General features: G+C 52.1%; 11 protein-coding genes across 11 annotated transcripts; 5 read left to right on the top strand and 6 right to left on the bottom strand.

Annotated features, from left to right (window-relative positions):
* Positions 1-1,519: 1,519 nt before the first annotated feature.
* Positions 1,520-2,842, bottom strand: BBK36DRAFT_1133170 (glyceraldehyde-3-phosphate dehydrogenase; the record flags this gene model as incomplete). Its single annotated transcript, XM_024892073.1, has 3 exons — positions 1,520-1,725; positions 1,785-2,469; positions 2,714-2,842. 3 exons carry the CDS (start codon positions 2,840-2,842, stop codon positions 1,520-1,522), a joined length of 1,020 nt encoding a protein of 339 aa, XP_024750834.1.
* A 2,819-nt stretch (positions 2,843-5,661) lies between these two features.
* On the bottom strand, positions 5,662-7,086 carry BBK36DRAFT_1140162 (hypothetical protein; the record flags this gene model as incomplete). The annotated part of the gene is made up of 2 exons (XM_024893358.1): positions 5,662-5,873; positions 5,940-7,086. 2 exons carry the CDS (start codon positions 7,084-7,086, stop codon positions 5,662-5,664), a joined length of 1,359 nt encoding a protein of 452 aa, XP_024750833.1.
* Positions 7,087-7,611: 525 nt separating this feature from the next.
* Positions 7,612-8,852, top strand: BBK36DRAFT_1140161 (UFD1-domain-containing protein; the record flags this gene model as incomplete). The annotated part of the gene is made up of 3 exons (XM_024893357.1): positions 7,612-7,614; positions 7,678-7,989; positions 8,052-8,852. The coding sequence occupies 3 exons, from the start codon at positions 7,612-7,614 to the stop codon at positions 8,850-8,852; spliced, it is 1,116 nt and encodes a 371-aa protein (XP_024750832.1).
* A 565-nt stretch (positions 8,853-9,417) lies between these two features.
* On the bottom strand, positions 9,418-10,191 carry BBK36DRAFT_1196923 (hypothetical protein; the record flags this gene model as incomplete). Its single annotated transcript, XM_024896959.1, has 3 exons — positions 9,418-9,475; positions 9,575-9,895; positions 10,043-10,191. The coding sequence occupies 3 exons, from the start codon at positions 10,189-10,191 to the stop codon at positions 9,418-9,420; spliced, it is 528 nt and encodes a 175-aa protein (XP_024750831.1).
* A 1,146-nt stretch (positions 10,192-11,337) lies between these two features.
* Positions 11,338-12,450, bottom strand: BBK36DRAFT_3520 (hypothetical protein; the record flags this gene model as incomplete). The annotated part of the gene is made up of 3 exons (XM_024898034.1): positions 11,338-11,395; positions 11,472-11,711; positions 12,293-12,450. 3 exons carry the CDS (start codon positions 12,448-12,450, stop codon positions 11,338-11,340), a joined length of 456 nt encoding a protein of 151 aa, XP_024750830.1.
* A 337-nt stretch (positions 12,451-12,787) lies between these two features.
* BBK36DRAFT_1116601 (hypothetical protein) lies at positions 12,788-12,982 on the bottom strand (the record flags this gene model as incomplete). Its single annotated transcript, XM_024890250.1, has 1 exon — positions 12,788-12,982. One exon carries the CDS (start codon positions 12,980-12,982, stop codon positions 12,788-12,790), a length of 195 nt encoding a protein of 64 aa, XP_024750829.1.
* A 766-nt stretch (positions 12,983-13,748) lies between these two features.
* On the bottom strand, positions 13,749-15,136 carry BBK36DRAFT_1116749 (hypothetical protein; the record flags this gene model as incomplete). Its single annotated transcript, XM_024890266.1, has 2 exons — positions 13,749-14,565; positions 14,985-15,136. 2 exons carry the CDS (start codon positions 15,134-15,136, stop codon positions 13,749-13,751), a joined length of 969 nt encoding a protein of 322 aa, XP_024750828.1.
* Positions 15,137-18,699: 3,563 nt separating this feature from the next.
* BBK36DRAFT_1115582 (hypothetical protein) lies at positions 18,700-19,502 on the top strand (the record flags this gene model as incomplete). Its single annotated transcript, XM_024890144.1, has 3 exons — positions 18,700-18,771; positions 18,837-19,073; positions 19,146-19,502. The coding sequence occupies 3 exons, from the start codon at positions 18,700-18,702 to the stop codon at positions 19,500-19,502; spliced, it is 666 nt and encodes a 221-aa protein (XP_024750827.1).
* A 1,306-nt stretch (positions 19,503-20,808) lies between these two features.
* BBK36DRAFT_1095840 (hypothetical protein) lies at positions 20,809-21,183 on the top strand (the record flags this gene model as incomplete). Its single annotated transcript, XM_024889081.1, has 2 exons — positions 20,809-20,961; positions 21,064-21,183. Coding segments are annotated over 2 exons (273 nt in total), but the record flags the coding sequence as incomplete, so codon positions are not given.
* Positions 21,184-22,134: 951 nt separating this feature from the next.
* On the top strand, positions 22,135-22,566 carry BBK36DRAFT_1158340 (hypothetical protein; the record flags this gene model as incomplete). The annotated part of the gene is made up of 1 exon (XM_024894102.1): positions 22,135-22,566. One exon carries the CDS (start codon positions 22,135-22,137, stop codon positions 22,564-22,566), a length of 432 nt encoding a protein of 143 aa, XP_024750825.1.
* Positions 22,567-23,803: 1,237 nt separating this feature from the next.
* BBK36DRAFT_1196904 (hypothetical protein) lies at positions 23,804-24,670 on the top strand. Its single transcript, XM_024896958.1, has 4 exons — positions 23,804-23,908; positions 23,970-24,022; positions 24,080-24,372; positions 24,568-24,670. Exons 1-4 carry the CDS (start codon positions 23,837-23,839, stop codon positions 24,654-24,656), a joined length of 507 nt encoding a protein of 168 aa, XP_024750824.1. The 5' UTR covers positions 23,804-23,836; the 3' UTR covers positions 24,657-24,670.
* Positions 24,671-25,599: the final 929 nt, after the last annotated feature.

Below are 25,599 nucleotides of genomic sequence, written 5' to 3'. Positions count from 1 at the left end.
GGTTCTGGCATGCTGGCAATGAGCGGGGGAAGATGAACTTATTTTGCTATTGAATATCACCCAAAGAGAAAAAATTATGCATTTCGGCGTTGGAATGACGAACAATGAAATCCCCCCTTTGTGTCCTCTTCTGGTTATAGGCGGCTGGTGGAAGTTGGGTTGAGCCGACTAGGGACTTGGACCTTTTACCTCGTCGAAAGAGACGAAGATCTTTCCCCCCTGTGCAACCACCGCGAGACGGGCGGTTGCGTACTGTTATCGTTTTGGTCTGTTTCTGTCTCTGCTAGGAAAACTACTTGGTCCTTGTTCGATTTCTGCTTTTGCGTTTCTTTTTATGATATCCCATGTGCTCAAACCGCTGTTGTTACTTCTGGTCCCATCCTTGATCTCTCGCCAACGCCTCACTTTGGTTGTGGGCTTCCCTCCGGCTGCTGCCGCCGAAACATATACCGTAAGGAAAGCGGTTGTCTGGAGAAGGGTGTGGGATGGAAAGAGGGACAATGTAATTTTGACGAGACTTCTTATTATTATTATTCTATGTTATTTTACTGGCTTTTACTTTCTCGGTCTGATTGGAACACCCGGGGTGCTCGACACGTCAACCAAGCAGAACCTTGGCATCTATCGAGCAACAATAAAGGGCAAACAGACCACTACGAAAAGGAGTGGGAGAAGCGAATCAGTGGACCGAATAGAAAAACACATACGAACGGAAAGCAAGCCTTGGGGGGCCACAAAACCAACAACACATTTCCGTCCCCCGGACCGTTTTTTTCTTCTTTGGTCTTCCTTCTTCCTTGTTTTTTTTTGTCGGAACATTTTTGGATAAAAAGTTTGGAAAAAAAGGGGGGTGGGATTTTGCGTTTTCTTTTACAAAGTTTCTTATATACTTGTTTTTCCTTCTTTCCCCCCTTCTTCTTGTGCAAAGATTCTATACCACACCCCTGTTTCCTTTACACGTCTTGAGGGACTGTTTAATGTTTCTAACTGCATGATGGGATGGAATATTGTGGTGGCATGACTGCCCGGTTGCTTGCGAGGCCCTTTTTCGAAGGTTTATATGGTTAGATGGAATATAAAGTCCAGATCATGGTTGGATTGAAATACATGTGGTGGCTATACTTCTCCTTCTCATGTGTTGTCTTGAGCGGTGACTGAAGTTGATGGATGTGTGAGTTACTCTGAACACTCTTCCTAATCAATCACAAACATGATTGCAAGTCAACTAATTGTGAGCATCTTTGGCCAAACCTCCCCCCTTCCAGTCTACCTTGATAGATCCGAAACGGGCTGGTACACACTGCAATGACTCAACTTGCTACTCATAGTCTTTTTGCATACTGTTAACTTGGGCAATCCAAAAATTGCATCTTGCACTACATTGGCAGTCACAACAGAGTTTCAGTGGAGCAGGTTGGCTCTATTCGTCATGGCCAGAATTACTATTTATTTACTATTTTTGTTTGCGTTCATAACATGCTTCCCGCCCATCTGGGGCTCAGCCTTAGGAAAAAAGCACTTATTTCTTGGAGGCATCGACCTTGGCGACGTGGGCCAGAAGGTCGAGGACACGGCGGGAGTAGCCCCACTCGTTGTCGTACCAGCTGATGAGCTTGACGAAGTTGGGGTTCAGGGAGATACCAGCCTCAATGTCGAAGATGGAGGAGTTGGTGTTGCCGAGCATGTCGGTGGAGACGACAGCGTCGTTGGTGTAGGCCAAGATTCCTGTTGCAGCCGAGTTAGCTCGTGTTTCTCTCAGATTACTTGATGGCGTTTGTACGTACCCTTGAGGGGACCATCGGCAGCCTTCTTGATGGTCTCGGTGATCTCGGCGTAGGAGGCGCCCTTCTCGAGGCGGACGGTCAAGTCGACAACGGAGACGTTGGCGGTAGGGACACGGATGGACATGCCGGTGAGCTTGCCGTTGAGGGAGGGGATGACCTTGCCGACGGCCTTGGCGGCACCAGTGCTGCTGGGGATGATGTTCTGGGCAGCACCACGGCCACCACGCCAGTCCTTGGCAGAGGGACCGTCGACGGTCTTCTGGGTGGCAGTGTAGGAGTGGACGGTGGTCATGAGACCCTCAACGATGCCGTAGTTGTCGTGGATGACCTTGGCCAGAGGAGCCAGGCAGTTGGTGGTGCAAGAGGCGTTGGAGATGACATCGGCGGAGCCGTCGTAGTCCTTCTCGTTGACGCCCATCACGTACATGGGGGCATCGGCAGAGGGGGCAGAGATGATGACCTTCTTGGCACCGCCAGCCAAGTGAGCCTTGGCCTTCTCGGTGGTGGTGAAGACACCGGTGGACTCGACAATGTACTCGGCACCAGTCTCGCTCCACTTGATGTTGGCAGGGTCACGCTCGGTGTAGAAGCGGACCTTCTTGCCGTTGACGACAAGGTCCTTGCCGTCGACCTCAACCTCGCCCTTGAAAAGGCCGTGGGAGGAGTCGTACTTGAGCATGTAGGCCTAAAAATCGTCGGATTAGCACATGAACGCTGGGCTGCTGGGAAGAATCCCTTGAGTTTCATGGCCCAAGACGGTAAAACGTCTCATATTTCTCAGCCCTCGAGGTGTCCAGAGCGATATCTGAGCGGTTGACTCGTATCGTCTCTTTCCGTTCCTCAATTGAGCTCCATCCAAGAGCGTACTGACGTCGGACTGGAGAGGGGCACATATGTATCTCAAAGGATGGGGGAAGGGCGCGGCTCACAGCATAGCTGGTCTCAATGAAGGGGTCGTTGACGGCAACGATCTCGATCTCGGGGTGCTCAACAGCGTTGCGGAAGACGATACGTCCAATTCGACCGAAGCCGTTGATGCCGACCTTGATGGGAGCCATGATAGCGGATTTGTATCTGCGAATTGAGCTTGTGTAAGTAGGGAGCTTCAAAAAAGAGATTTTGGTGGTGTTGTTTGTTAGGAGAAGACGAGAGGGAGGGAGGAGGGGTAAATATGAAAAAATTGGTGACGCAGGAGATTCTGGCGGGGTAGCTAGTCAAGGGCAAGAGCGAGAGGAGGGGCAGGCGAACAGAAGCCGCATCGTCGGGCGGAGCATCATGATGACTGTAATAGCAGCAGTAGTAGTTGTAGTAATACTAACCTGAAGGTTTTGCGAGGCTGAGGAATCAAAAAGGATGTTGTTGTTAGGAGTGGTTATGGAGAAGAGAGAGAAAGAAAAAAAAAAGAGGAGAGGAGGGAAAAGAAGATTCAGGAGGGAGGTGGAAAGATTAATACTAAAGTAGGTACGGCAGGAACGGTAGCTGGTAGGTTACCTTCGATACGGTACGGCAGGGCAAGGGACGGTACCTCGTGGGTTAGTAGCGGTGCTTTTTCTGACACAACGGTGATGCGGCATCGGATGAGCGACATTTCATGCTCTTCTCGCATCCTGATCCTGGCCAGGCGGTAACTGAGCTACGACAAGGAACGCGTCTACTAAGTCTCCCAGCTCGGCCCCGCTACCCGCCACCCTCTTGAGATGGGACATTCAGACAAGGGCTCATGGTTGGATTCCTAGCAACTGCGTGAATACCTGTATATAGGATCACTACTGTACTACTACTATGTACTTAACAGCTGAGCACGACAGTCCAGCAGCAGGTGTGGTAGGCGTCTACTATAGGTAGTATAGTAGGTAGTACCTAAGCTGGCGAGCACGCAGTACCTATCCTGCTGGTACTATCGTCCGCGGGGTGGCGAGTATCGCCGAAAGGCTGCTGGCCATAGCTCGGGATGGTGAGGCGCTACTCTTGCGAGGCAATGGGGGGAGCAACCGCGAGGTTACTGTATGTACGAGTCCGGGGAGGGCAGCTTTGACGTGACATTGACGTACTGTGCGTGGGAGGTGCAATGCAATAGTGGTTCTATTTTGCCATCGCGGTGCTCTTACTAACACGCATCGTTCGTTGTTTGTGAGCTGAGGATCTGATTGCATGCACCTTGTTGGTTACAGATGATTCCAGGTTATGACATCTGATACCTCAGATAGTCCGACAGCTTAACTGAGGCGAATCAGACTCGACTTATTCATCGGCCGCGCCTGTATATCCGTGCACCTCTCACCGACAGCCTCGAACCAGCATCCTCCGAGTCATATTACTACCATTACCATTATTAACACGCAAAATGAAAAGAGAGCAAAAGAAACCGATTGCATCGAATACTAAGCCACAAGGCTAAGAAACCAAGCTCCTCCCGGCCAAGGCTATGCCTGTCCCTGCGCTCTTTTTTTACGGAACCGGCGGGGCGATGTCCTTCTTCTGCGTCGACGGCAAATCCATCGCCTCCCAACAAATGCCCGGCCGCCTCTGCCGCTCCACCGGCCAACGCCGTAGGCCGAATACGCAAACCAGAGGAGATTACTAAGGATGAATATCGTGGAAATATTCCTAATAAGGCCCAGAAGCATGTCAGAAGCTATCTAGAATCTAGGGTATTGCATCAGCAGGTTGTGTAAAGTCACGGAAGGTCGTTCTTAGTAACCCCGAGCGAGGGCGAAAGGGTTGAAAAAAAAAACCAGACAACCATCTGATCACTCAAAGCCTGCGATCTCGCTCGCTCGTGGCGTGGGAAAACGTGCTGCTTAACCTGAACTCACCCATCCCACGCTTCACCGGTGCTGCCGCGGCCGTATTATCACTTTCGCCTGTTAGACGTCTTCAACAGAATGAGGGTCCAAAAAAATCCATCAAGGTCAAGGGTTCACGGAAACGGAGTCTTAACGGCGGGATGTTTCTATGCATTACAGCTGCGGCCACGGCGGCAAGCGGTAGAATTACCCAATACCTAGTCCATCATGCAAAGTTCACGAAGTCGTCCTTTGACCGGAGGCTGCTGCCCCCCGTGGCCTCGCTGGCCACAGTGATACGCAATCTGCCTGCGTGGGTACGGATATAGGACTTGATAAAGGCACGATAAGGCGGCAGCAAAAGTGGCGTGTCTGCGTTTTGGTGGTGAATAATGGAAATCGCTCATTGAGCCGTTACCTAAAGCAGTAGTTGACCTCTCGTAATTGGCATTTGTCAGTAGCCAACTGTCGTTTGCACTGTCTGCCGTCGGGGGGTGTCGAGGCCTTCGCGGCAGGTTGGCGATGCCTTCATTTTCTTCACCTTTACATCAACCAGCGCTTGACACCTTATTACACCATCAATGGAGCCGTTGGAGGCGACAACGGGTCCCCTGCAGTACTGCTGCATCCAGGCGGCAAAGCTCGGTTGCCATCGCGCTTCCCTAGGGCCGTTGCGGTATGCAAGCGCCGGAGCGTTACGGCTTGTGGGATCTTGGAGAAGCCTGCGACCCCAGATCGCCCCATGGGCTGCCCGTCCGGCCCCGTTGAGATCGGGAGTTCCAGGAACAATCTGCAGCGCAAGCACCCCGATTCCCCTTCTGCCCCAGCGTCGTGCCCTTCTTTAGCCGCGGCAGAGTTGCCGGGACGGATCTGCACAGCTTCAACTGCCCCGGGGGGACCAACGAGATGCTCCTCTGGATACTATGTCCATCGGCCCCAAGGTTTCCACTTTCACAAGTCTTCCCGACACGAGAATGAGCCACGGGAAGGCGAGAGAGCGGCTCTACCCGCTCTGCTTGTCTATTCGCTCGGCTTCCTTCCCTCCTTTTCGTCCAGTCCTCTGATTGTATTGCTCATATGCCTAGGATTCGTCATGAAAAGTCAGCCGAAGTGGCCCACGCGCCCTCCTCTCCATCCCCGGCAACAGCTCGGAACTCGACGCCGTGGCCAAAGTATCCGGCATCCTGCCAAGCTTTCATCGTGGGGCCATCGAAAGGGCCTTGCTTTGCCGCATCGTCTCGCCCGTCCGTCCATCTAAACTCCCACATGGTGCCGTTCGCCGGGGCCGATGCCTCCTCAGTTTCTGCAGGAGGCTCAGCGGCAGGTTGCGGCTCAACCCAGTCTTCTCCCGTCTCCCGACGATACTCACGAACCAGCAGTTCTCGCTCTTGATCGTAGATGTCTTCATGTCCACGGCTTAGTAGCTTATCAGCCGCATCCGTAATGGCGTCGATTGCTTGCTTAACCTCGGCTTGCTTGGCGTCATTGGCCGCCTCCTGATCCGTCTCCATAGCTTCTGCGCCCTTGTTCATCTTCTTGAGCTTCCATTTGGGTATCTTTTTGGTCTTTGGCTTGTCCTTGCCTAGTCGTGCCAGAGCTTCCAGGGGCGTCTCTGTCTTCTCCAAGTTTCGAATCAGCGTTGCCAGCAGGTCCGAGACCAAGACTCCATCTTCCTGAATGCGTCTCTCTCGGGCTTCTGCCTCACGCTTCTCGTGTGCTGCCGCCGCCTTTTTCATGTCCTTTTTGCTGAGGCCTTCGAGCCAGCTGTCGTGCACGGCGTCGGGGTCGTTGGCCTTTCGCACGTAGTTGCCATCCTGGTCGAAGCGACCCTCCTCCATTTCTTCCTTGAGATTGAAGGCCTCAACCTTGGGTGCATTGCGCTTTAGGCCTCCCGCGCCGACCTCTTCATCCACGCCTTCTTCCTGGATCGCAAGCTCCAAGTCTTCCTCATCGTCGCTGCTTTCCTGGTCATCCAGGCGGATGGTGCCGCCACTTTTGCTCTTGTTCTCTTGGCCTTGGATCTGGGCTTCATCCAGAAACTTGACATCCTTCTTCTTCCTGCCAGACTTTTCAAATTCTTCGTCTTCGTCGCCCGCTACTTCGTTTCCTTTTTCATCGTCGTTCTCCGCCGCAAACATGTCGTCGTCGTCATCGTCCTCGTTGATGGGCTTCCTCGACTCTTGCTGGGTGCTGCTGGCTTTTGCGTCGTAGTTGTCCAGCTGCTCCAGGATATTGACGTTGACCTTTTTGCGGCTGCCTGCTCGCGCGTTGAAGTTCTCGTTGTCCGAGTCACTGTCGTAGCCGTCGAGATTCACGGCACCTCGTTTCGTGGCGCCGCTGCCGCCAATCACGTCGGCATCGAGGATCGCATCGTCTTCCCGCGCGTCCGGCGCCAGGATGGACGGATTGCGCACGTCAAACTTGACTCGCTTGGTGTCTTCCTCGTTGTTGTAGTGCGTCCGGGCAAAGTTCTCGCCCGCCCGCTTGGGGCGCGCGGCAGAGTATCGAGAAGCCATTGCGCTGTGGCAGGAGAGGACTGAATTGATGACTGATGTGATGACTGATGTGATTCTGCAGTCGAGGGGCAGAAGCAAGCAGAACGAGAATCAGCTACCAACGAGATGCTTCGCTAATGAATTGCTGGTAGACAGCGATTAGAAGCAGTAAATGTGGTATATATCCAGAGATGACGTGTTGAAGTGGCGCGTTTGGTAGCGCAGAGAAGCTTCTGTGACCGGGGATTAACTTTTTGGCGTTGTCGCAGCTCAGCGATATGATAAGAGGTACCTGCGTCACTCGACAGCTGCCTCCGCTGCTATAGTATTACTGTACCTCAGTTCCAACCCCACGTCTTCCGCCTTTCTAGAACTTGAACCTCTAGTCTACCTACATTCACCAAGACCGCGGAAACAACAGCAGCAGCTCCAGCGACGCCCAAGAATTGCCCTGCTCGTGAGGAGGCTGGAGATACTTTCTACTCATCCCGTTCACCTCGATCTCCACATCATCTCTCGCGGTCATTCGCCTTCTCCTTCGTCAAGATGGTGAGTCTCGCACCTCGCCTCCCAGATAGATCTATTCCCATGCATATTCTAACGTCTATCAAGGCTGGCTACGGTGGCTACGGGGCCGGAAGCGACTTATACGGCATGGCGCGCCATGGCCGGCGACCCATCATCCAGCGTTTCGACGAGTACTACAGATGCTATCCCCTCATCATGGCGCCCGGCAGCGAACGGCCAGAGTTGAATTTCGGGTCCAAGATCATTCTTCCGCCGTCGGCGCTGGACAAGGTGTCCAAGCTCCATGTCCAGTGGCCCTTGCTCATGGAGTTGATCAACGGCGAGAAGGGAAAGCACTCGCATGCCGGTGTCTTGGAGTTTATTGCCGAGGAAGGCCGTGCATACATTCCTCAGTGGGTGAGTTGCCAACTGAGCTAGTCCAGCCCAGTTTGCTGCTGCGTTGGCTAACCGTGGACCAGATGATGGTGACGCTGGGCCTGGACGTGGGCGACATGATCCAGATTCGAACGACCTCTTTGGAACTTGCCAGAATGGTCAAGCTTCAGCCGCAATCAGTCAACTTCCTCGAGATTAGCGATCCAAAGGCAGTCTTGGAAAAGGCATTCAGAAACTTTGCAACCCTCACAAAGGGCGACGTCTTCAACTTTGAGTACAACGACGAGGTCTACGACGTGGCGGTTCTCGACGTCAAGCCGGAGACGGAGAAGATGGGCGTCAGTATGATTGAAACCGATGTGTCGGTCGAGTTTGCGGCGCCCGTTGGCTACGTCGAACCTGAAAAGAAGAGCGGAACCAGCACGCCGCGGAGCACCATGGGCGGCGTGCCTGCTGGCGGCGTTTTGCACAGCCAGGGCACCATGGCTCAGGCCATCAACTATAACGCTATTGCTCCCTCAGTGACGAGCGTGCCAACCAACTTTATTGGAGAAGGCCAGCGGGTGGCCAAGAAGGGGAGCAAGACTGCTACACCAAAGCCCGCGACTCCAGTACCGGTCGACACAACGCCCGTCCTCAAACGACGGGACGGCGCTCCGGCACCTCTTCGCCTTCCTCCCAACAAGCTCTTCTTCGGGTACGAACTGAAGCCTCTGAAGACGGATGCTGACAAGGAGAAGGAGAAGGAGAATTCCTCGAAGCCGCACTTTGCTGGGCAGGGACAGAGTCTGCGTGGAGCGACTAAGAGAAAGGGAGACGCAGACGACAAGTCAAAAGCCCCAGACAAGAAGGCAACAAACGGAAGCCGGCTGGATGGCCGATGATTGGGTTTTCATTCCTGGTTTTATTGTTTTCCTCATGCAGTGCGGCGTTTGGGGCTGGGAAATCCTTATGGATGGTTTGATGAAATTGTCTGTTATATAGAAACACAGCTTTTGCTTTCTCTCTTGACCAACGGTGCCGCATGAGTGACTCTGTTTACTGCATCCGGCAGGGTATTGGAAGCTCTTTGCCTCGGGAGATGCTACGAAGACATGGACAGGGACATGTGTGGACGTCCGCATGCACAGTGGCCACCAGCATACAAAGAGAGACAGATTATTATATTGGTAACACTTACGAGTCTTACTGTTCCGCCAAAAGGGGCTTCATATGATGAAAAGATTTCCATTTCCCGTACTAATTTAGATCTGTCACTGCAGCCTCATCCCAGCAGGCGCATGAGATCTGTGTACATACAACACTTCCTGCTCTGCCAGATATCCCCAAATTAAGTAGTAAAGCATGATAGCCTATATCTTTATCCCCCGGCTAGATTCTGATAGCAAAGACAAGGGAAAGTAACGTTCACTTGGGGAATGGGGGAGTAAGCAAGCTGTGAATACATGCTCAGGCAGAACTCTCGGCATCCGAGGCGCGAGCCTTTTCCTCGCTGTCGGAGGTAGCGCTGGGATAACAAGTGCGAGGAGTTAGCCGACTGTCTCATTCAAAGGAGTCATTCACCAGTATAGAAGGGATGGTGACCGGCGAATGAGTTTTCACATACCTCTGGTCAGCAGCGGCGGCGGGAGTAGCGGGCGCCTCCTCCTCGTTCTTCAGCTTTTCCTCCTTCTTGACCTTGTCTTCCTTCTTTTGCTTCTTGGTAGGAGTCGCGTCAGGAGCCATCTCGTCATCGACCTCGTCGTCATTGTTGTTGCTGTTGTCTTCAGCGGCCTTCTTGGTGCGCTTCCGGGGGGTGGAAGCGGTCTTGCGGGGGGTGGCCTTGGGCTTGGTCGCGCTGGCGGGGGGAGTCGCGTCGATGTCGGCGGTGACGGACTCGGGGCAGAGGGCTTTGAATTTCTTGAGGATTGTTTTGGTGAAGTGTTGGCTGCGCTATGATTAGTTTCTCTTTTGCTTCTTGTTCAAAGGGTGGAAGGGGGAGGAGATGGGGGAGTAGTTTGAGAGAGAAGAGAGGCGAGCCTCGGCTGATTTAGGGGGAGGAAGAGGAGGAGAAAGGGGGTGCTTCGGAACGTACGACATTGCGTCTTTAGTAAAGTCGTAGCCGAGGCCGTCCATGATCTTGGTGACGCGGGCCCAGTCGTAGCGGCTTTGGTTGCCGTAGAGGATGGCCATGCAGAGGTCGCGCTCGGCGGCGTCGGTCCACTTCTTTTCTTGGGGAGCCATGATGCAAGTTTGAGGGGTTTGCTTCGTCGAGGATGTTTTCCTTGAAAGGTATATATGAAGATGATAAGGGGGCAAAGATGATTTGCTGCTTCTGGTTATGTGATGGGAGGATGTGGTCCGAGTTGTGGGTGGAAGAAGAGAAGAGATGAGAGTGAGAAGTGAGGTGGGTAGTGGAAGAGTGTTTGTATGTAGAAGAGCGTGCGAGGAGAGAGACGGGGTTAAAGTAGAGGCTCAGGCTCGGGGTAGTGGAAAATAACAGGGCAGTGTGGTTGGATTGTCTACGGCTTGACCGTGAGATTCTCTCCAACGCAGAGACCTAGTTTCTCCCTTCTCTTCTGCCAAGGTATGAAGGGGGCAATACTTGGTGGCTGGCTGCTGCTTCACTTAGTTCGAAGTTGAGCTCTTCGTATTGTGAATACGACTACTGCATGTATAAGGCATTTGCCAGTTGTGAATGGCTTCTGAGGTCCATGTGAACTGAATCTGAGTCCTACATGGTGATGTCTCCGCCTCGAGGAGGAGTTGCGTGCCGATGTGACTGGACACTACAGCACATGGATTCATCACTGAGGGCGCGGAGGCTGTACTGCTTTTGCCTATCCCCAAGGCTGCTCTCTGGAATACTGAATTAACGTCAACTCCATAGCCTCTCCTCGTAAATGCTCACTGTCTAGAAACTGAGATGAATTGAACTGGGAGCAGTAACTCATACGAGCCACTCTATGTCCTGGATATGGAACAATACAACTTCACTGGAGTAGTCGAGACCTGTGGCCTCAACAACAAATGCACATCTCGAGAAAGTCAGTCCTATTATCACGAGTAAAACATCATCAGTGAGGACTGCCGAGGTGAGTCTCTAGTCAAGCCAAGGTCAGGATGTTCCACTCCCCATACGAGATGCAGTCCAGTTGTCACCATGGACAGGAAATGTTCATAAAAGATCGAACCCCTGCATTGCGATTATTCCTGTCTAGATTAGACGGTATATGCCTGCAAATATGCGAATATCTCGTTCCCCAATACGGATGCCACTTGACCAGCTAGCCTATTATTCAACCCACGTCCCATATCTCGAATAGCATTCACTGGTCTCAAATCCTTCTGTCCATCCTCCATGACCGTGGCATCCATCCACATGGCTTCTCAGTAGCCGTCCTCGTCCTCGAGCTTGGTCTCGTCGTCCATGACGTTGAGTTGAGCCCTGTAAGCAAACCACAGACGTTAGTCACAAACCACATAGTGAGTCAAAAGGAGAAAGGGCCTTGTAAAGTACTCACGCGAGGAGGGATTTGCCGCGCTTACGCGGGCGCTCACAAGGACTGCCCATCTCCTCATCTTCGTTCTGCTCCATCTTGAGGTTCAAGGCGTCGTCCATATCATCAATGTTGTTCTTGGCAGAGCGACGCTTGCGGGGAGTGGGAGTGGCACTCTTGCGCGGAGTAGTCGCGGCGCCAGGCTCGGAGGCGGCGACGATGCCTGCAGTATCACGGTTCTTGCGTAATTTCTGGACATGTTGACTAGAACAGAGACACGATGCGTTAGCAATATGAAGAGTCGGAAATGGTGAGACGATATGAGCTGCGTGAGAGAGAGAGAGAGAGTGTGTGTGTGTGAGTGAGAGAGAAAGAGATGTGGGAATGTACTTGATAGCATCGTAGCTGTAGGTGTAGCCGCGGGCCTGCATCTTCTTTGTGACCTCGGTCATCAAGGGCCTTGCCGCCCTTGACTTCATCGATGATGCACAAGAGGAGGGCTTCATGCGCGGTAGCGTCCCAGCCACGAGCGGGCTTCTTGGGGGGTGAAGGATCAACAGCTTTCGAAGCGCCCATGATGACTTAAAGATATAATAACAGATGGAGAGGGAAGTAGGAGAGATATAGAGAATGTTGTGAAATTTGTGATCTGGAATGAACAAAGTGTGGTGGTGGGATGAAGTGAAGAGTTGAAAAGGTCAGGACAGAAACGTGAGGAGGAATATATAGGTGCTACTGGGGAGGGGAGCAGGGCTGCCGGTTCTCGCTCTCCGCCAGCTGGCAGGCCGAGTGAAGGCCAAGTGCGAGGGCGAGTCAATGCAGACAAGACTAAGGCCAAAACGTACCGAAGGGCACTCTCGGAAAACGAGTAGCCCATGTCCTTGAGGTCGGCCATGACTTTGGCCCAGTCCTCGGGGCAGAGAGACAAGTTGTGGAAGACGGCGATGAGGATGTCCTGGTGCACCTCGGGGGTCCATCTCATCAACTGGCGGGGAGCAGCCATTGTCCTCTTTTTTTTTTTTTTTTTTTTTTTACTTGGTGTTGCTGAGGGTTGAGTGATGTGGATGGAAGAAGAAGGCAGTGCTTGGTTGAAGAAGAGTTGAGGTTGAGGGATTGAGGTTCTGAAGTGTAGACTGAAAGAGAGAGTGAAGTAGGAAAGACTTGGATAGGAGGCAAGAGAGCATGAAATATGATCAATCAAGGAGAAAGATGTCTCATATATCGGGCATAAACATGCGCAAGAAAACAGAGTGAATCAACAGAAAGCCAAAAGAAACAAGGGAAACCATGCCAAAACTCCTCTCAAGGCAGAACACACAGAGAAAAGAAAGACACAATTCCTACCGGATAGCACTCCACGAAGTTTCGTAGCCTTGAGCAGCCAAATACTCCACAATCGCATTGTTGATTTGCGGGTTGAAGTTGTTGTTTCCCACCTGGTAAAAGGCCACGAGGAGCTCCCTGAGGAAGTCGACGTTGTCCCACGTTCCGGTCGGTTTGCCGGCGTCAGACGCAGATGCAGCTTTCGGAGGCATTCTTTTTCTCGTTGTTTCGTCTCTTTTGCCTTTTCGTTGATGATCAAATGATGTCTGTTTCGAGGGTTGGAGGGTGGAGAGTTTTGCTGGGGGATGGGGGATATCTGCCGGCTGCTTTTATGTGTTGAGCGGTCGGGCGCAGGGCTGGCAACTGGAGGCGGAGGCAGTTAACTGGTCTCCATTGACGCTCACATTGCGCTCGCGTTACTACGTGCAGCGTGTAATAGGGTGTAGTTAGCTGGGACTCCGAGTCTACACATGTACTCAGTAGGTAGTTACTCCTGTGTATAGTCATGTTTACCTATCCCAACTTGACTACAGTGTCCCCAGACACTCGTTGACGACGCCGACAGACACATTATTCATCCAAAGCCTCCCATTACTTGCTGTATCGTTCGCCAAACCACCTCCTTTGCCCGTCTAAGTGAATAAGGCTATATGATGCCGTTGTGAATCAACTCCAGGAAAAGCACATGTTGAAACACCCAAGAGCAAAGGGAAAGAGCGAGAAGAAAAGGAAATAAAACGCCCAGCTTCCTTGTATGCCTTGGCAAAACAGCAGACGAGTGCCGACCAAGCCTCCAAGATATGAGATATGATTCGAATGCTTAAGAAAGAGACATTGTTATAAGCCAACCCGCTAAACACGTATAATGAGAAGCCCCGAGGAAGAGATTTTCGCCCGAGCTTGGTCCTAGAACTAAGCTTCTCTATAGAAGCTGGAAGGAGGGTGTTAGCATTGCACCAGAATACTGCAGGATAGAACTTACTCTGCAGGATATGGATCTCCGCCATCCGCGCCGTTGTGTGCCGCCAACGCCAACACGGCTTCATCATCAAGCGTTGAGTCTTGACCGAGATCGTGAGGATCGAGCCTTTGGCGTTTCGCCGGGTGGTCGTCTGCTTCGGCATCTTCGTCACCACTCTGCACAGCATCTAGCTGGAGCTGGTCTTGAGACGTTGCCGATCCAGGTTCTGACCCGATGAGGTGATTTGAGGTGAGATCATTTGGTGTTTGAGCAGAGACGGAGATGCCGTCGGCATCGGGCATCTCGGTTTTGAGCTGGGGCTGGAGTTGCGGTTGCAGCTGGGCCTGATGCTGTTGTAAGTGTTGCTGAAACTGGTGCTGCTGCTGCTGCTGTTGGAACTGGTGTTGCTGCTGATGTTGGAGCTGCTGAGATTGAAGCTGTTGTAACTGATGTTGTTGCTGTTGCTGCTCTTGAAGCTGCTGCTGCTGCTGCTGCTGCTGCTGCTGCTGCTGCTGGAGAGATATACCAGGAGAGGCCATGCCTGGGCTGTGGCCAGCCATAGGACTGGACACCATACCACCAGGAAGAACCGCCGGCACAGAAGCAGGGCCAGTGGTAGGGACGCCAGCGGGAGAAGCAGAGTGAGAACCATCAGTGGCATCTGCACCGGACTGGTTTGCGTTTTGAGCTTGAGACTTGCGAGGACGGCCCCGACCAGGCCCCGGCCTCCTGGTGATGGGATTCAGCGTCGGGTCGGCGCGTCTGGCGCTCTCGGAGTGAGTACCGTCTACGTCGGCCTTGTTCTGCGCCCTCCTCAGGCCTTGAAAATGCTGCCTGTGGTCTCGTCAGCCAAGAGTAGATCACATGGGATGAAGAGCGACAGAGCGCCTGGTGGATCCGAGCACAAGTGAAGGAAGAATATGAGTTCTGTATAAACATCACATGAGTATATACATGAGACAGATATATCTCGAAGTACACAATAGGGCATTGAGCGTAAATGGCAGATCCGGGTGTAAGTGGGCGAGATCAGATGGGGGTATGTGGAAGCATGGTCGATGTATAAGTCGCAGCATGTGAGGAAAGCAGGGCAAAGTACATATAGAACGGTGAACTCGGAAGAGGTATCGGCTGATGATTGCACATCATGTGTACATGCCCATCCAGTCAATGGACACATTGAGCCAAATCATTGGAGTGATTCAATCGGGCAATGTCGACGACATGTGGGCTCAATTGTAAGAAGCACCTACCGGCATCCCTCGTTTGTGAAGCCGTAGCCAAGGCCGCGCATGTGATTACCGATTGTCGTCCATTCGGCGCCGCTGATGACTCCAATGTTCTTGACGGACAGGATGGTGAAGAACAGATCTTTGTCGGCCCTGTCGTTCCAGTTCTTGTTCATCTTGGTATACAAGGTAAGGTAGTAATATTAAAGAAATCACGGAATAAAAGGCCCCGGGAATCAACAAACAATGGAGGCTTGCGCTGGCAGGGCAGTGGGTCGATGAGCGTCTAGGCCGGCTTGTCCTGGTGACCTGCGGTGAGATGGAAGCTGTTAAGAGCAGAGGGCAATCAATGGGGGAAATTGGTAGTGGGAGAATGGGGAGCGGAGGTAGCAGGAAAGGTTTGGGTCCGTGCTGAGAGGCGGCGAAGAGGGCCGAGCTGGGCGCCGGAGGGCGGGTTAGCTGTTAGTCCGGGCCGGCTGCGGCTTGCTGGGCACGTCCCACGAAGTACCGTGGCGCTGAAACACGAGGCAATGCGGCCGGAGACGCGGCTGCAAGTGCTTGTCAGTGAGCGCGAGATGGACGCTGCATGATTTTTCGAGGTCAAGCGATATACTGATGGTCTTTGATGGACGTGGTGTGCAATGAGAGGGACTCGCGGTATTGCTGCTGGAGGGAGGATGGCAGGATACTGAGGCTTAGCCGACGTTGACGCACGGTTTACCCGTCAAAGTTTCTTTCTTAGCGGGAAATCGACTACGGCGGGAGCGATGACGACAAGGACGGTCGGGGGAAGGTGATGCCTCGTCTGTGCTGCCATTGGCCATTGACGGGCTGGAAAGCTTGGTAATAAGGAACAGACGGGCGAATGAGTCAAGAGAGGCAGAGACAGCATTACTAATTGGACTCGAGGAGATCTGCGCTCGATTGGGGAACTGCTGCAGCAGGCTTGTTTGCCTTGAGAAGTGCGAGTTGGCTACTTTGTACTGCTTCTTTCAATTTACTCGATGGGCCAGACGGGGTACAGCATGCAGCCGCAATGTCCTCCTGCATAGTAGGCACAGAGTGCTTAGTATAGGTAGGTATTACAGACTAAGTAATGTGTAGACAAGTTTGAGGGATGGAGTTGAATCAAAGGGAACTGGCAACTGTGTGTATAGAAGCAGGTACTTAGCATTGCCCATTAACGAGGGCAGATTGCCTCCGACTCCAACGAAAGCACACGGAACGCTCTGCCTTTCTGGATCCAACCAAACCTGAACAAGCCAAAAGGCTAATAGATGATGAGCCAACATACCTCGCCAACTTGCCTTGCATCTCAAGGCAAATCAGAGCAATCCATCCATCCACTGCCCTGTTGCTCGCATGCCAGTGCCTACAGTAGTAGTAGTACTTGGTCCCTCGTACCTCCAGGCCCAATAAACCGAGTGCGTCATCCCTGGCCGGATCCCCCGCGCCCTGATTGGCCACCCTCCCGCCAAACGGGCCCCCGAGGGTCTCACGTGCTTTCGCGGAAACCTGGCGATTTCTGCGGGTGGCTCAACCATCGTCGCATCCCCAAAATTCGCGCCCCATCGCGTCTCCCCGACGCACCTCATCCGAATCCCCTCCACGACGCCCGCCGCCGCCGCGAGGCCACGATGCGACCATGGACGCTCCCGGAACCGTTCCCAATGCGCCTCGCCTCCCTGGATCTGTAGGGAAGCAAATTTTCTGCGTTGCTCTCCGATTTCTGGCTGTGAAATGAGATGCGGTTGGGAATTGGCACCAAAACAACTGAACTTGCGAACAACTTGTCCAGAGCCCAAAAGTCCGCCCCTCCCCTCTCTCTCTCTCTCCAAAAGCATGACACCCGCTAGCCCCGAGCAAGCAACAAGGGCGGCCAAGTACGAAACGGCAAAGTTCGGTGAGAGGATGGCAATGGATGCTGGCTCGTAATCCTTTTTTTCACTACGCTCACGGCTGCAGGATGGGCTATCGCATGGTGATCTAGATTGGGGCAAAGGGAGCGAGCGTTGGATGCAACTGTAGAGCATACGCGGTGCATTTGCACTTTGCTGCAGATATCCTACAATGACATTGATTGATAGCATGCGTTGCTCTATCTTTCACTTAGAGTATTTATAGGTTCTAGTCTAGGTATTCTTGCCAGGTGCGTTAGCGATTACGTCGTAACGCATGGGTTGGTCCGCGAAAGAGCTGCTTCGTCTCTGGTTCTATCGCAACGCCCCTCCTGGGCAATTTTGCCGGTTTCGCATTAGTGTTTGCCTTTTTTTTTTTCCTGTGATAACTGCTAGATGAGTCACACGGGTTTCAGTCTCATGCCGGAAGAGGGATCCCTGCTTGCCATTTTGACTTTTATTCTCTCCTTGTTGTCTTGTGAATTCACGTTGCTTCCATGGTCGCTTTGCTTTTTCCTGGTGTTTCTTGAAGCGATTGGAATTCGCCGGATAGAGCACCCAAGGCGGGACAGCCATGGAGCCGCTTGACCGACTTATGCAACAGCGATAATCAAGGTAGACATTCAATGAAATGAATTACAGATTTTCGGTATGCTTTTACATCATCAAACCGCATCTCCTTGGCCTGCCAACTCGAATCGTCTTAATCGAATCAATCAAAGGCCCTGGAGATGCAAGTCAACGAGCCGGTGGCTTACACGCACAGGGCACCACACCCACTGACAGCAGCCCTCCAGCGCACCCCCTCACTCCCCTGTTTTAGCGGGCGGCCGTCCCATTTTCCGCGCTGAACCCACTGCTGCCCCATCGCTATCCCTCGAGCCGGAGCAGCAACCAGCGCCAGATCCAGGCAACAACCAGGGCCTAAGCCAGATGATGCCTGGCCTGGTCTTAGACAACATCCATACATGGAGCGTTCGGGGGGGCGACTGGCTCGGCATGCGGACTGGTCAGCCCGGTTGCATCAGGCAAATAGAGGAAAAAGAAAGGAAAAGAAAACGGCAAACGAGAGGTGGCACAGACAGGATGGGGCCATCTGATGGTTCCTGGATCCTTGCAGGCCTGGAGTGAGTTTATCGTGCTCGGTGCCACTAGCAATCCATACCTACAGTACGAGTACATACCACATCAGGCCGAGGCCGTTCATATTAAGAGCGAGCCTTCGCCGCTTCCTTGTCCCGGGCCTCTTCCTCTTCTCCTTTCTCTCTTTTCAGGATTTCCTCATGTGTTAGGCCCTTGTCGCTATTCTTCTGTTCAGATCTCCTTGTTACCCGATCAAGGAACAATAGGAAGGCAGGGCTGATCGCAGGCCTCACCTTTCCCTCACTTAGACCTCAGTTCACATCCTTCACGGAGCGTCTCACTCCCACTGGCTGCCACTGGGCTCAACCACTGGCAGCGCCCAGCGTGTGCCCCCAGGCCGCCAGGGGACCCCCCCCCCCCCCCCCCCCCCCCCCCCCCCCCCCCCCCTTCCTCCATGACCTCGACCTCTCTCTACCGGTCAGCAATCTGATAAATTGCCCGTCCGACATTCTCGACCTGTCGACAACCTTGTTCCATCCTTCGAATTCTCGTTCCTTTGTGATTCACGCAATCTGTTCCTGCATCTACCGATCCGATAGCCCTATAGTCGTTAATCACATATTTATCTACCATCCCACCTCCTCCGTCTCTATATCTCGCACCGCAACAGCATCTCTCGACGACATCACTTTCACATCTCAGACTCCATTCCGAGATTTCCGATCGATACCCATCAGATCCGACACGAATCCGCCATCATGTCTCCTAACAGCGACAATGCCATGGCCCGCTTCCTGTTCGCCATCTTGAAGCAGAAGAACCTCAAAGACGTAGGGTTTTCTCTCCTCGGCCTACGTCTGACCAAGTTCTCTAACCCGCTCTTCTCCTCCCCTAGATTGACTGGAATCAAGTGGCTGCCGACCCCGTCCTCATAGAGCCCATCACCAACGGCCATGCCGCCAGAATGCGTTACTCGCGCTTCCGAGCCACAGTCACCGGTCACACACCGTCCAAGAGAGGTCGACCGTCCGACAAGTCAAAAGTGTCCAAGTCGAAGAAGGGCGCTCCGACAAAGAAGGAGAAGCCCATCAAGCAAGAGCCTGGCTCGTCAAGCCTCGCTGGATACCCTCAGGTACGGTGCCTCCAGTCGTCCGCTCCATCACGGCACTGGGACGCATGTACATAGCTAACACCTCATGGCTAGTTCTCGCCCGAATCACTTCCATCACTCACATCACCTTACATGCCCGACTGCGACGACTTCGCCGCTCGCTTCCTCACGCCTTGCAGCGACGACATGACGCAGGCATTGTCCATGCCCCCCTCTCTTGAAAGCATCCGCCACCCAAGCAGTCTGATGTTTCCTCCTCTGGATGGAAACTCGGACTTTTTGAACCACACCGGCCATGGTGGCCTCCCTTCGACCTCTCAATCTGCCTTTGACATGGCCTACGACCTGAGCGGCTATCCTGGAGATGTTGCCAGTCAGGGATTGTCTCACACTGGCGGATCCCAGCCCTTGGGAGACTGGGACGACCGGTTGAACGACCACCACTTTTAAATGTTTTGCTTTATTTTTTTGCGACGACATACTACGGATACGAAAAGAATACCTTTACGAAGAAGAAACAACCAAAATATCCGGGGAAAGGAAGACTGGGGAGCGACTAAATCTCTTTTATGACTTGATGATACTGGCCACGATTTGTGGTCATTTAGCTTGGGCAAATCGTTTTCACATTCACACTTTTTCTCTTCACACAGAACGACGGACGGGCTGGGGACTTGAGGAAATCTAAAAACTATTATAGGGGCTATAATTGCATGTGTATACTATCGAGGGCGAAAAGGATGAGCAGCACCCTCTTCTTTTGCGATCTTTTTTCCTTTTCTTTTTTCCCCTCTCCTTCTTCTTTTATATTCCACTTGTCCGTTGATGCTTTCTCTTCCTACCTAGGTCCTGCTTCTTGTTCCTTACCTTCTTCTTCATTTCAGCCATTTAGATACCAAAAGATAGGTGGCATCAACCCCCGGTTGACCACCATTGAGCGTCGCATGAGGACCATACAATAGCACACGCCGGTGACCATGATACGTCGTGATTGACTCCTCAAACTCAGCGACATAGCAGGAATACAGCTGCATGTATGCATCCTATCTTATTGGTCAGAACATGGTATGCACAGTTCTCTTACTCGTGCATAGTACATGTAATGCTTGACCGCCTGTTTCCAAACGCCTTGGCTTCAGCTGCATGCTTTCCATCCCGCTTACATGTGCCTTTGTATGCAAGCAACCACATTCACCTCACCAAAGACGGGGAAGCCTTGTATATAGCCCATGTCAACTCAGACCACCTTCTCTTATCATTTGACACTTCTCATATTCTTGGGGAGTTCACGTGCCGGCAAAAAGTGAGCCTGTTGGGAGCATAAATTCATCCAAGAGCCTGCTGCCAGCTGAAACGGCCCGTCACCAAGCTGCCGATTCACCTTGCACTCAAGGATCCCTCGAAAGCATTTCAAACAGATTCGGAGACTTGAAGCATTTTAATTCGGTTATTAAGCCCGGTTCTTTTCGCAACGTCCTTCACTTCTGCTTCTTCCTTTTTTCCTCCCGACACACACACATCCACGTCCAAGTTATCACATTACAACACAACACACCATCGCGCAAGCATCAGACTCTCGCTCTCACATACAGGGGTAAGCAAACAGTTCATTTCTCCCATAGAAGCACCACATAATCATATCCAAATCCTCAGCCTTTGGTCTCTCGTTTAAACTCATTTCGTATGGGATACTGATCCATAGATAAAGCCCATCTTCAGATCATAAAAGCAAAAAGCAAAAAAAAACGAACCAGCCATGGCGGACGAAACCCCCAAGCAGAGACGCGAGCCCACGGCCTCCGAGGCAATGTTCTTCTTCGCCATCGTCAAGCACACCAAGAACAAGGCGGACATTGACTGGAAAGCTGTTGCCGAAGAGCAGGGCTTCAAGAACGCCGAGGTCGCCAAGGTATGTCATTCCATCTCTCTCTCTTGCGACCCAAATCTCCTTGCCATTATTCTGTTTTTTTTTTGTTCTGGATCCAGGTAACTGATCAGCGTGTGATAAAAGGTTCGCTTCGGCCAAGTCAGGCGCAAGCTCGGCATCGAATCAAACGCCACCCCCAAGAAAGGAGGAGGAGGCAACACCTCGTCTGCCGCCTCGACGCCAAGCAAGGTCCGCAAGACGCCGACCGGCCGCGCTGGGACCAAGGGCAAGGGCCGCGGTGGTCAGGCCAAGAAGGAGGCCAAGACTGAGCCTGACGTGGATGATGACGATGACACCATTGCTGGCGGTTCGTCGCCCATCAAGGAGGAAGATGGCATGCGCTTCAAGACGGAGCACGAAGATCCTTTTAGTCTTTGAAGGGTCGTCAGGCTTTGGGAGATCCGGGGATGGGTCTCGCGGTATTTGGCTGAGGTGATTTATCCTTCTATTTGGGCTAGCATTTGCTTCTATTCCAAGGCTAAGCAACAAAACATCTGAGGGGAGGCTTATAGTAATTGAAACTGAGGAGACTCGAGACTTGCATGAAACTGATGAGAGAATGATATACGGCTTGGTAAGGTACCATCCAGCTAATATAGAGAGCACAAAGAAGCCGGCAATCAATCTCAAACCTTCCTATCTTACTACTTCTCTCATATGTCTGTCTAGTTGCTTATTCTGATATTTTGTAGTTCATTTCGAGAGACTCTGTATGCATGCATCTGGGGTGACATTGCTCCGGCAACGCACTCTTCAGTACATGTTGTCACCTGGCAAGCAAACAAGTGCCAGCAGTCGCAGAAACTCCCCTGGGCTGCACCTAAATCCCACTGGAAAGGCTGGAGATAAGGACGTGCGTTTGTTTACCGCTCCTGGTGCCTATGGTTTGTCGTCTACAAAAGAGCAATTCCATTTCTCCCCCAACCTAGCTCTCGCTTCCCCCTCGCCCACATCTGCATCCTCCACCACCATACACACTCTTCTCATTCTACTCTCTTTCGTCCATCAAGCATCCAAGCAAGGCTTCTTGGCCTAGTTCACGAATTTTTTATCAAGAGAACGTGCAACAATGTGAGTTCATCTTTGCAAAGCTTCTCATTCAAACATGACCCCAAGCTAACCCACCTGGCCCCAACCACAGACTATACTATAACCATGCCTCCCAAGAAGTCTGACAGTGCCGATGGCCCTGCCGTCAGCGGCCTCCGCGACAACGAACTCCGCTTCATCAAAGCCGTCTTCGACAACATGACCCAAAAGCCCGACGCAAACTGGACCCAAGTGGCCAGCGACCTGGGCCTCAAGGACGCCAAGTGCGCCAAGGAGCGCTTCCGCCAGATGTCTGTCCGCCACGGCTGGCGCACCACTACTCCTGGCAACAGCCCCAGCAAGGCGAAGAAGGGAGGAGACGTCACCGGTCCTTCTGGCGATGGCAAGGTGGCGAAGAAGCCGCGGATGAGGACTCCCAGAAAGGCTGTTGCTAAGAAGGATGTTAGCGAGGAAGATGATGGTGATGATGTTAAGTATGAGGATGACGTTAAGGAGGAGAAGATGGGCTCAGACGATGATGATGAGTCTTACTTCTGAGCATGGACTGGATGGGGTTATGGTCGCTGTTGTTGTTGCTTCCATCTAGGGTCTTTTCATCTGAGGGAGACGCGAAGTGAATATGGCTTTGATCTCTCGCAACTGGGTTACATAAGACCTATTATTGCATTCTGATAGGAGCCAGTCACATTGGACTGCTTTATTGCAAGAATGGTATTCCACTGGCAACCTTTTCTTTTATTGCCATGAAGTGGTCTGGTGATTTTAAGTGCCGGTTTTGTGATCACGACACTTCAGGCGGCCCCTATTCATGTGACTTGGTGTGTTGCCAGTGCTACAGTAATTGAGAGGTAACTTAACACGATTCTATAGTTTCTTAGAGTCTCGCACTCAGAATCGTACGTACTTTTGACTCTCTGTCTCTCATGAAGATGGGCACCAAATGCAGTGGATGAGCCGCCAGTCACCTGCGAGTCAACTCGACACTCCGCTGCCAGGTGCCAGGAGTGCGAGGCTGCTTGTCCCAACCCAAGACTGACCGACACTTTCGGTTGTCGTGTTGTTTTTCTTCGCTGCAACAGAAACCGGACGCGTCATCTCTGGACTTTTCGGAGACTTTTTATCTGTGAGCGGAGGACAAGTTGTGTCGCGTTTTCCGCCTTCTTCCTCACAACCTCCTCTTCAGTCCCCAGAAACACAACCGTTCGTTGCAACACTCTTACAACAGTATTCAGCACACTTCATCTCTATATTCTGGTATGTACCCGTTTTGTCTTCTAAATTCGTTTCTGGGAGATTTTGCTCGTGACGATCGTCTTTGTCACTTTGCATCTCTCCTCCTCACCTGCCCCCCCTGAGCCAGTCGCGAGGTCGCCGCGTGTCCGCCATTCACTGCTTCTGTTCCATTTACTGCGCGCGCCTCTCTAGAGATCTTCTGTCTATGCTCGGACACTTTCAGGCATAGAACTGGAGTGCCTGAGGCGTCATCCGCTTGGTTCCCGCTCTCTTGCGTCTAAACATTCTCTTCGCCTCTCTCTTTTGTCCCACCGCGCTCGCGACATTTTCTGCGATAATCACCTTCCCACGTTGTCGCTTCTGTTTGTTGATATTTCTGACCCCGAAGGTTTATTCTGTTTGTACGTTTCGTCCTTGTTGTCATGTCTCGTCTTGCTTAGCCCGAAGTTGTCGTCACTTGTCGCCCCTTCTTTGTCGTCCCATCGTCATTCCATTCTATCTCTTCCATCTGAGCATGTCTTGTATGCTAACAGGGTTGCAGCCTTAACAGTACACTCCAACTCCCGCCGTCATCATGTCCAAGCAAGATCCCGCTGAGCAGGTTCGCTTCCTGGTGTCCTGCATTGGCCACACCACCAATGGTCGAGTAAGTCCAAAGTTGTCCAGGTCCAGTTTCTCAAACATCTACTGATGGATATCCGTTGCAGCCCGACTTTACTCTCGTCGCTCAGGAGCTTGGAATTGTGACCAAGGCTGCCGCGTAAGTGTCCAATTTCTTTATCATGTTTTGATCAATCTATCTGACGATTCTCTACAGTCAGAAGCGTTATGAGCGAATGCTCAAGGCCAACGGAGTGAGCGCCTCTTCCAAGGCCTCGTCCAAGGCCAGTGCCGACGACGATGTCACCACTCCTGCTTCCACTCCCGTGAAGCGCAAGCCTGCTGCTGGCGATGCCGGCAGCGCCAAGAAGAAGGCCAAGGGTACCAAGAAGGAGGAGAGCGACGACGACATGAAGGACGTGAAGCCGGTCGTCAGGGCCCGCGCTCCGAGGACCCCCAAGAAGGAGGTCAAGAAGGAGCCAAAGGAAGAGCCTGCCTCTCCCGCTTCTGGTAGGTTGCCTCTGATACCTCATGGCTCTATATGCTCTGATCTAATCTCTGTGATCTCTAGATGTCGCCGATTCTGGCGCCGACTCTGATGCAGGTACCAGCTTCGACTCTGCCTAAGCTTCTTCAGCTATACTTTGCCGCTATACTGTTGACATATGGAGGCATCGTGACATGATGTTTGATATCCTTCAAGAGTGCATAGAAAACTCTTGGGATTTGGAAACATATATGGCTTAGTTGGAGAGAGGTTGAGTGCGATATTCGGACGTCATGAGGCAGCATAATTGCCTAAACATGTCATGAGGCAGCAAAATTGCCTAAACATTTGGTCCAATATGGATTTTCTAGTAACCTGGAACACTACGGTATATCGGCCGGGAACATGAAAAACAGTCGTCATAGTAACGCGGATATTCTGTGCATTCATCTACCTTGAACTTGTCGAGATGCGTGACCTTGGCGAGGCTCAACACCAGTAACCACACGCAGATACAAATGCCACACACAATTTGCGAGAATGTGATGTCATTCCTTTTTATTGTACTTCATAGAAAATTTCGAAAATTTTCATCGTCACAGAATGCGCAAAGTTCTAGACTTATTGTTGAGCGTCATAATCGTAGCATTCGCTCCTCCCAGCCACCAGCATCTCGCGATATCCACACCCGATTCACTCACCTTTCAGGAAATCTCAGATTTGGGCAAACAAACGCCCCCCCACGCCAAATCTTCAATACCCACTCCTGACAACCTTCATTGAGGTCCGTGCTATTGTGCTCACACCACCTTTTGACGAAAGGCGTGCAAATTCGAGTTGCTTGAGGTACGTACCCGTTTGTTCAGAAAAAGAGAAAAAGGGGTGAGTCCCCCCGATGGACATGTGGTACTTCCGAGTCTTGAATGAGTGTCTGTAGCTATTGTCGTGAGAGTCATGGCTCTGAGGACAATACGCCAGAGAGGTGTATTCATTCCATCATCACCACAATGAGATGGTCCTTCTATTCAGTCATTCGGATGAGCTTATGCTCCTTCTGATGCCATGATCTCTTTCTCCTCCTCGTCGCTTCTCTAGATATATCTTCTCTGCATCAAGCTCTTCCATCGCATGAGGTTATACTTCCTTGCCAGCTTCATATATCTCTGCAAGTGCAAGCGCCAGTGCAATCATCAAGTGATACTCCCCCTTCAAGAGCTACCTTCATCTCGAGAGCGCTTCCACGCATCACG

This window comes from Trichoderma citrinoviride, assembly GCF_003025115.1.
Source record: "Trichoderma citrinoviride strain TUCIM 6016 unplaced genomic scaffold BBK36scaffold_5, whole genome shotgun sequence".
Taxonomy (NCBI): Eukaryota; Fungi; Ascomycota; class Sordariomycetes; order Hypocreales; family Hypocreaceae; genus Trichoderma; species Trichoderma citrinoviride.
Note: the sequence above shows the minus strand (reverse complement) of the source record. Positions and strands in the feature narration are given on the sequence as shown.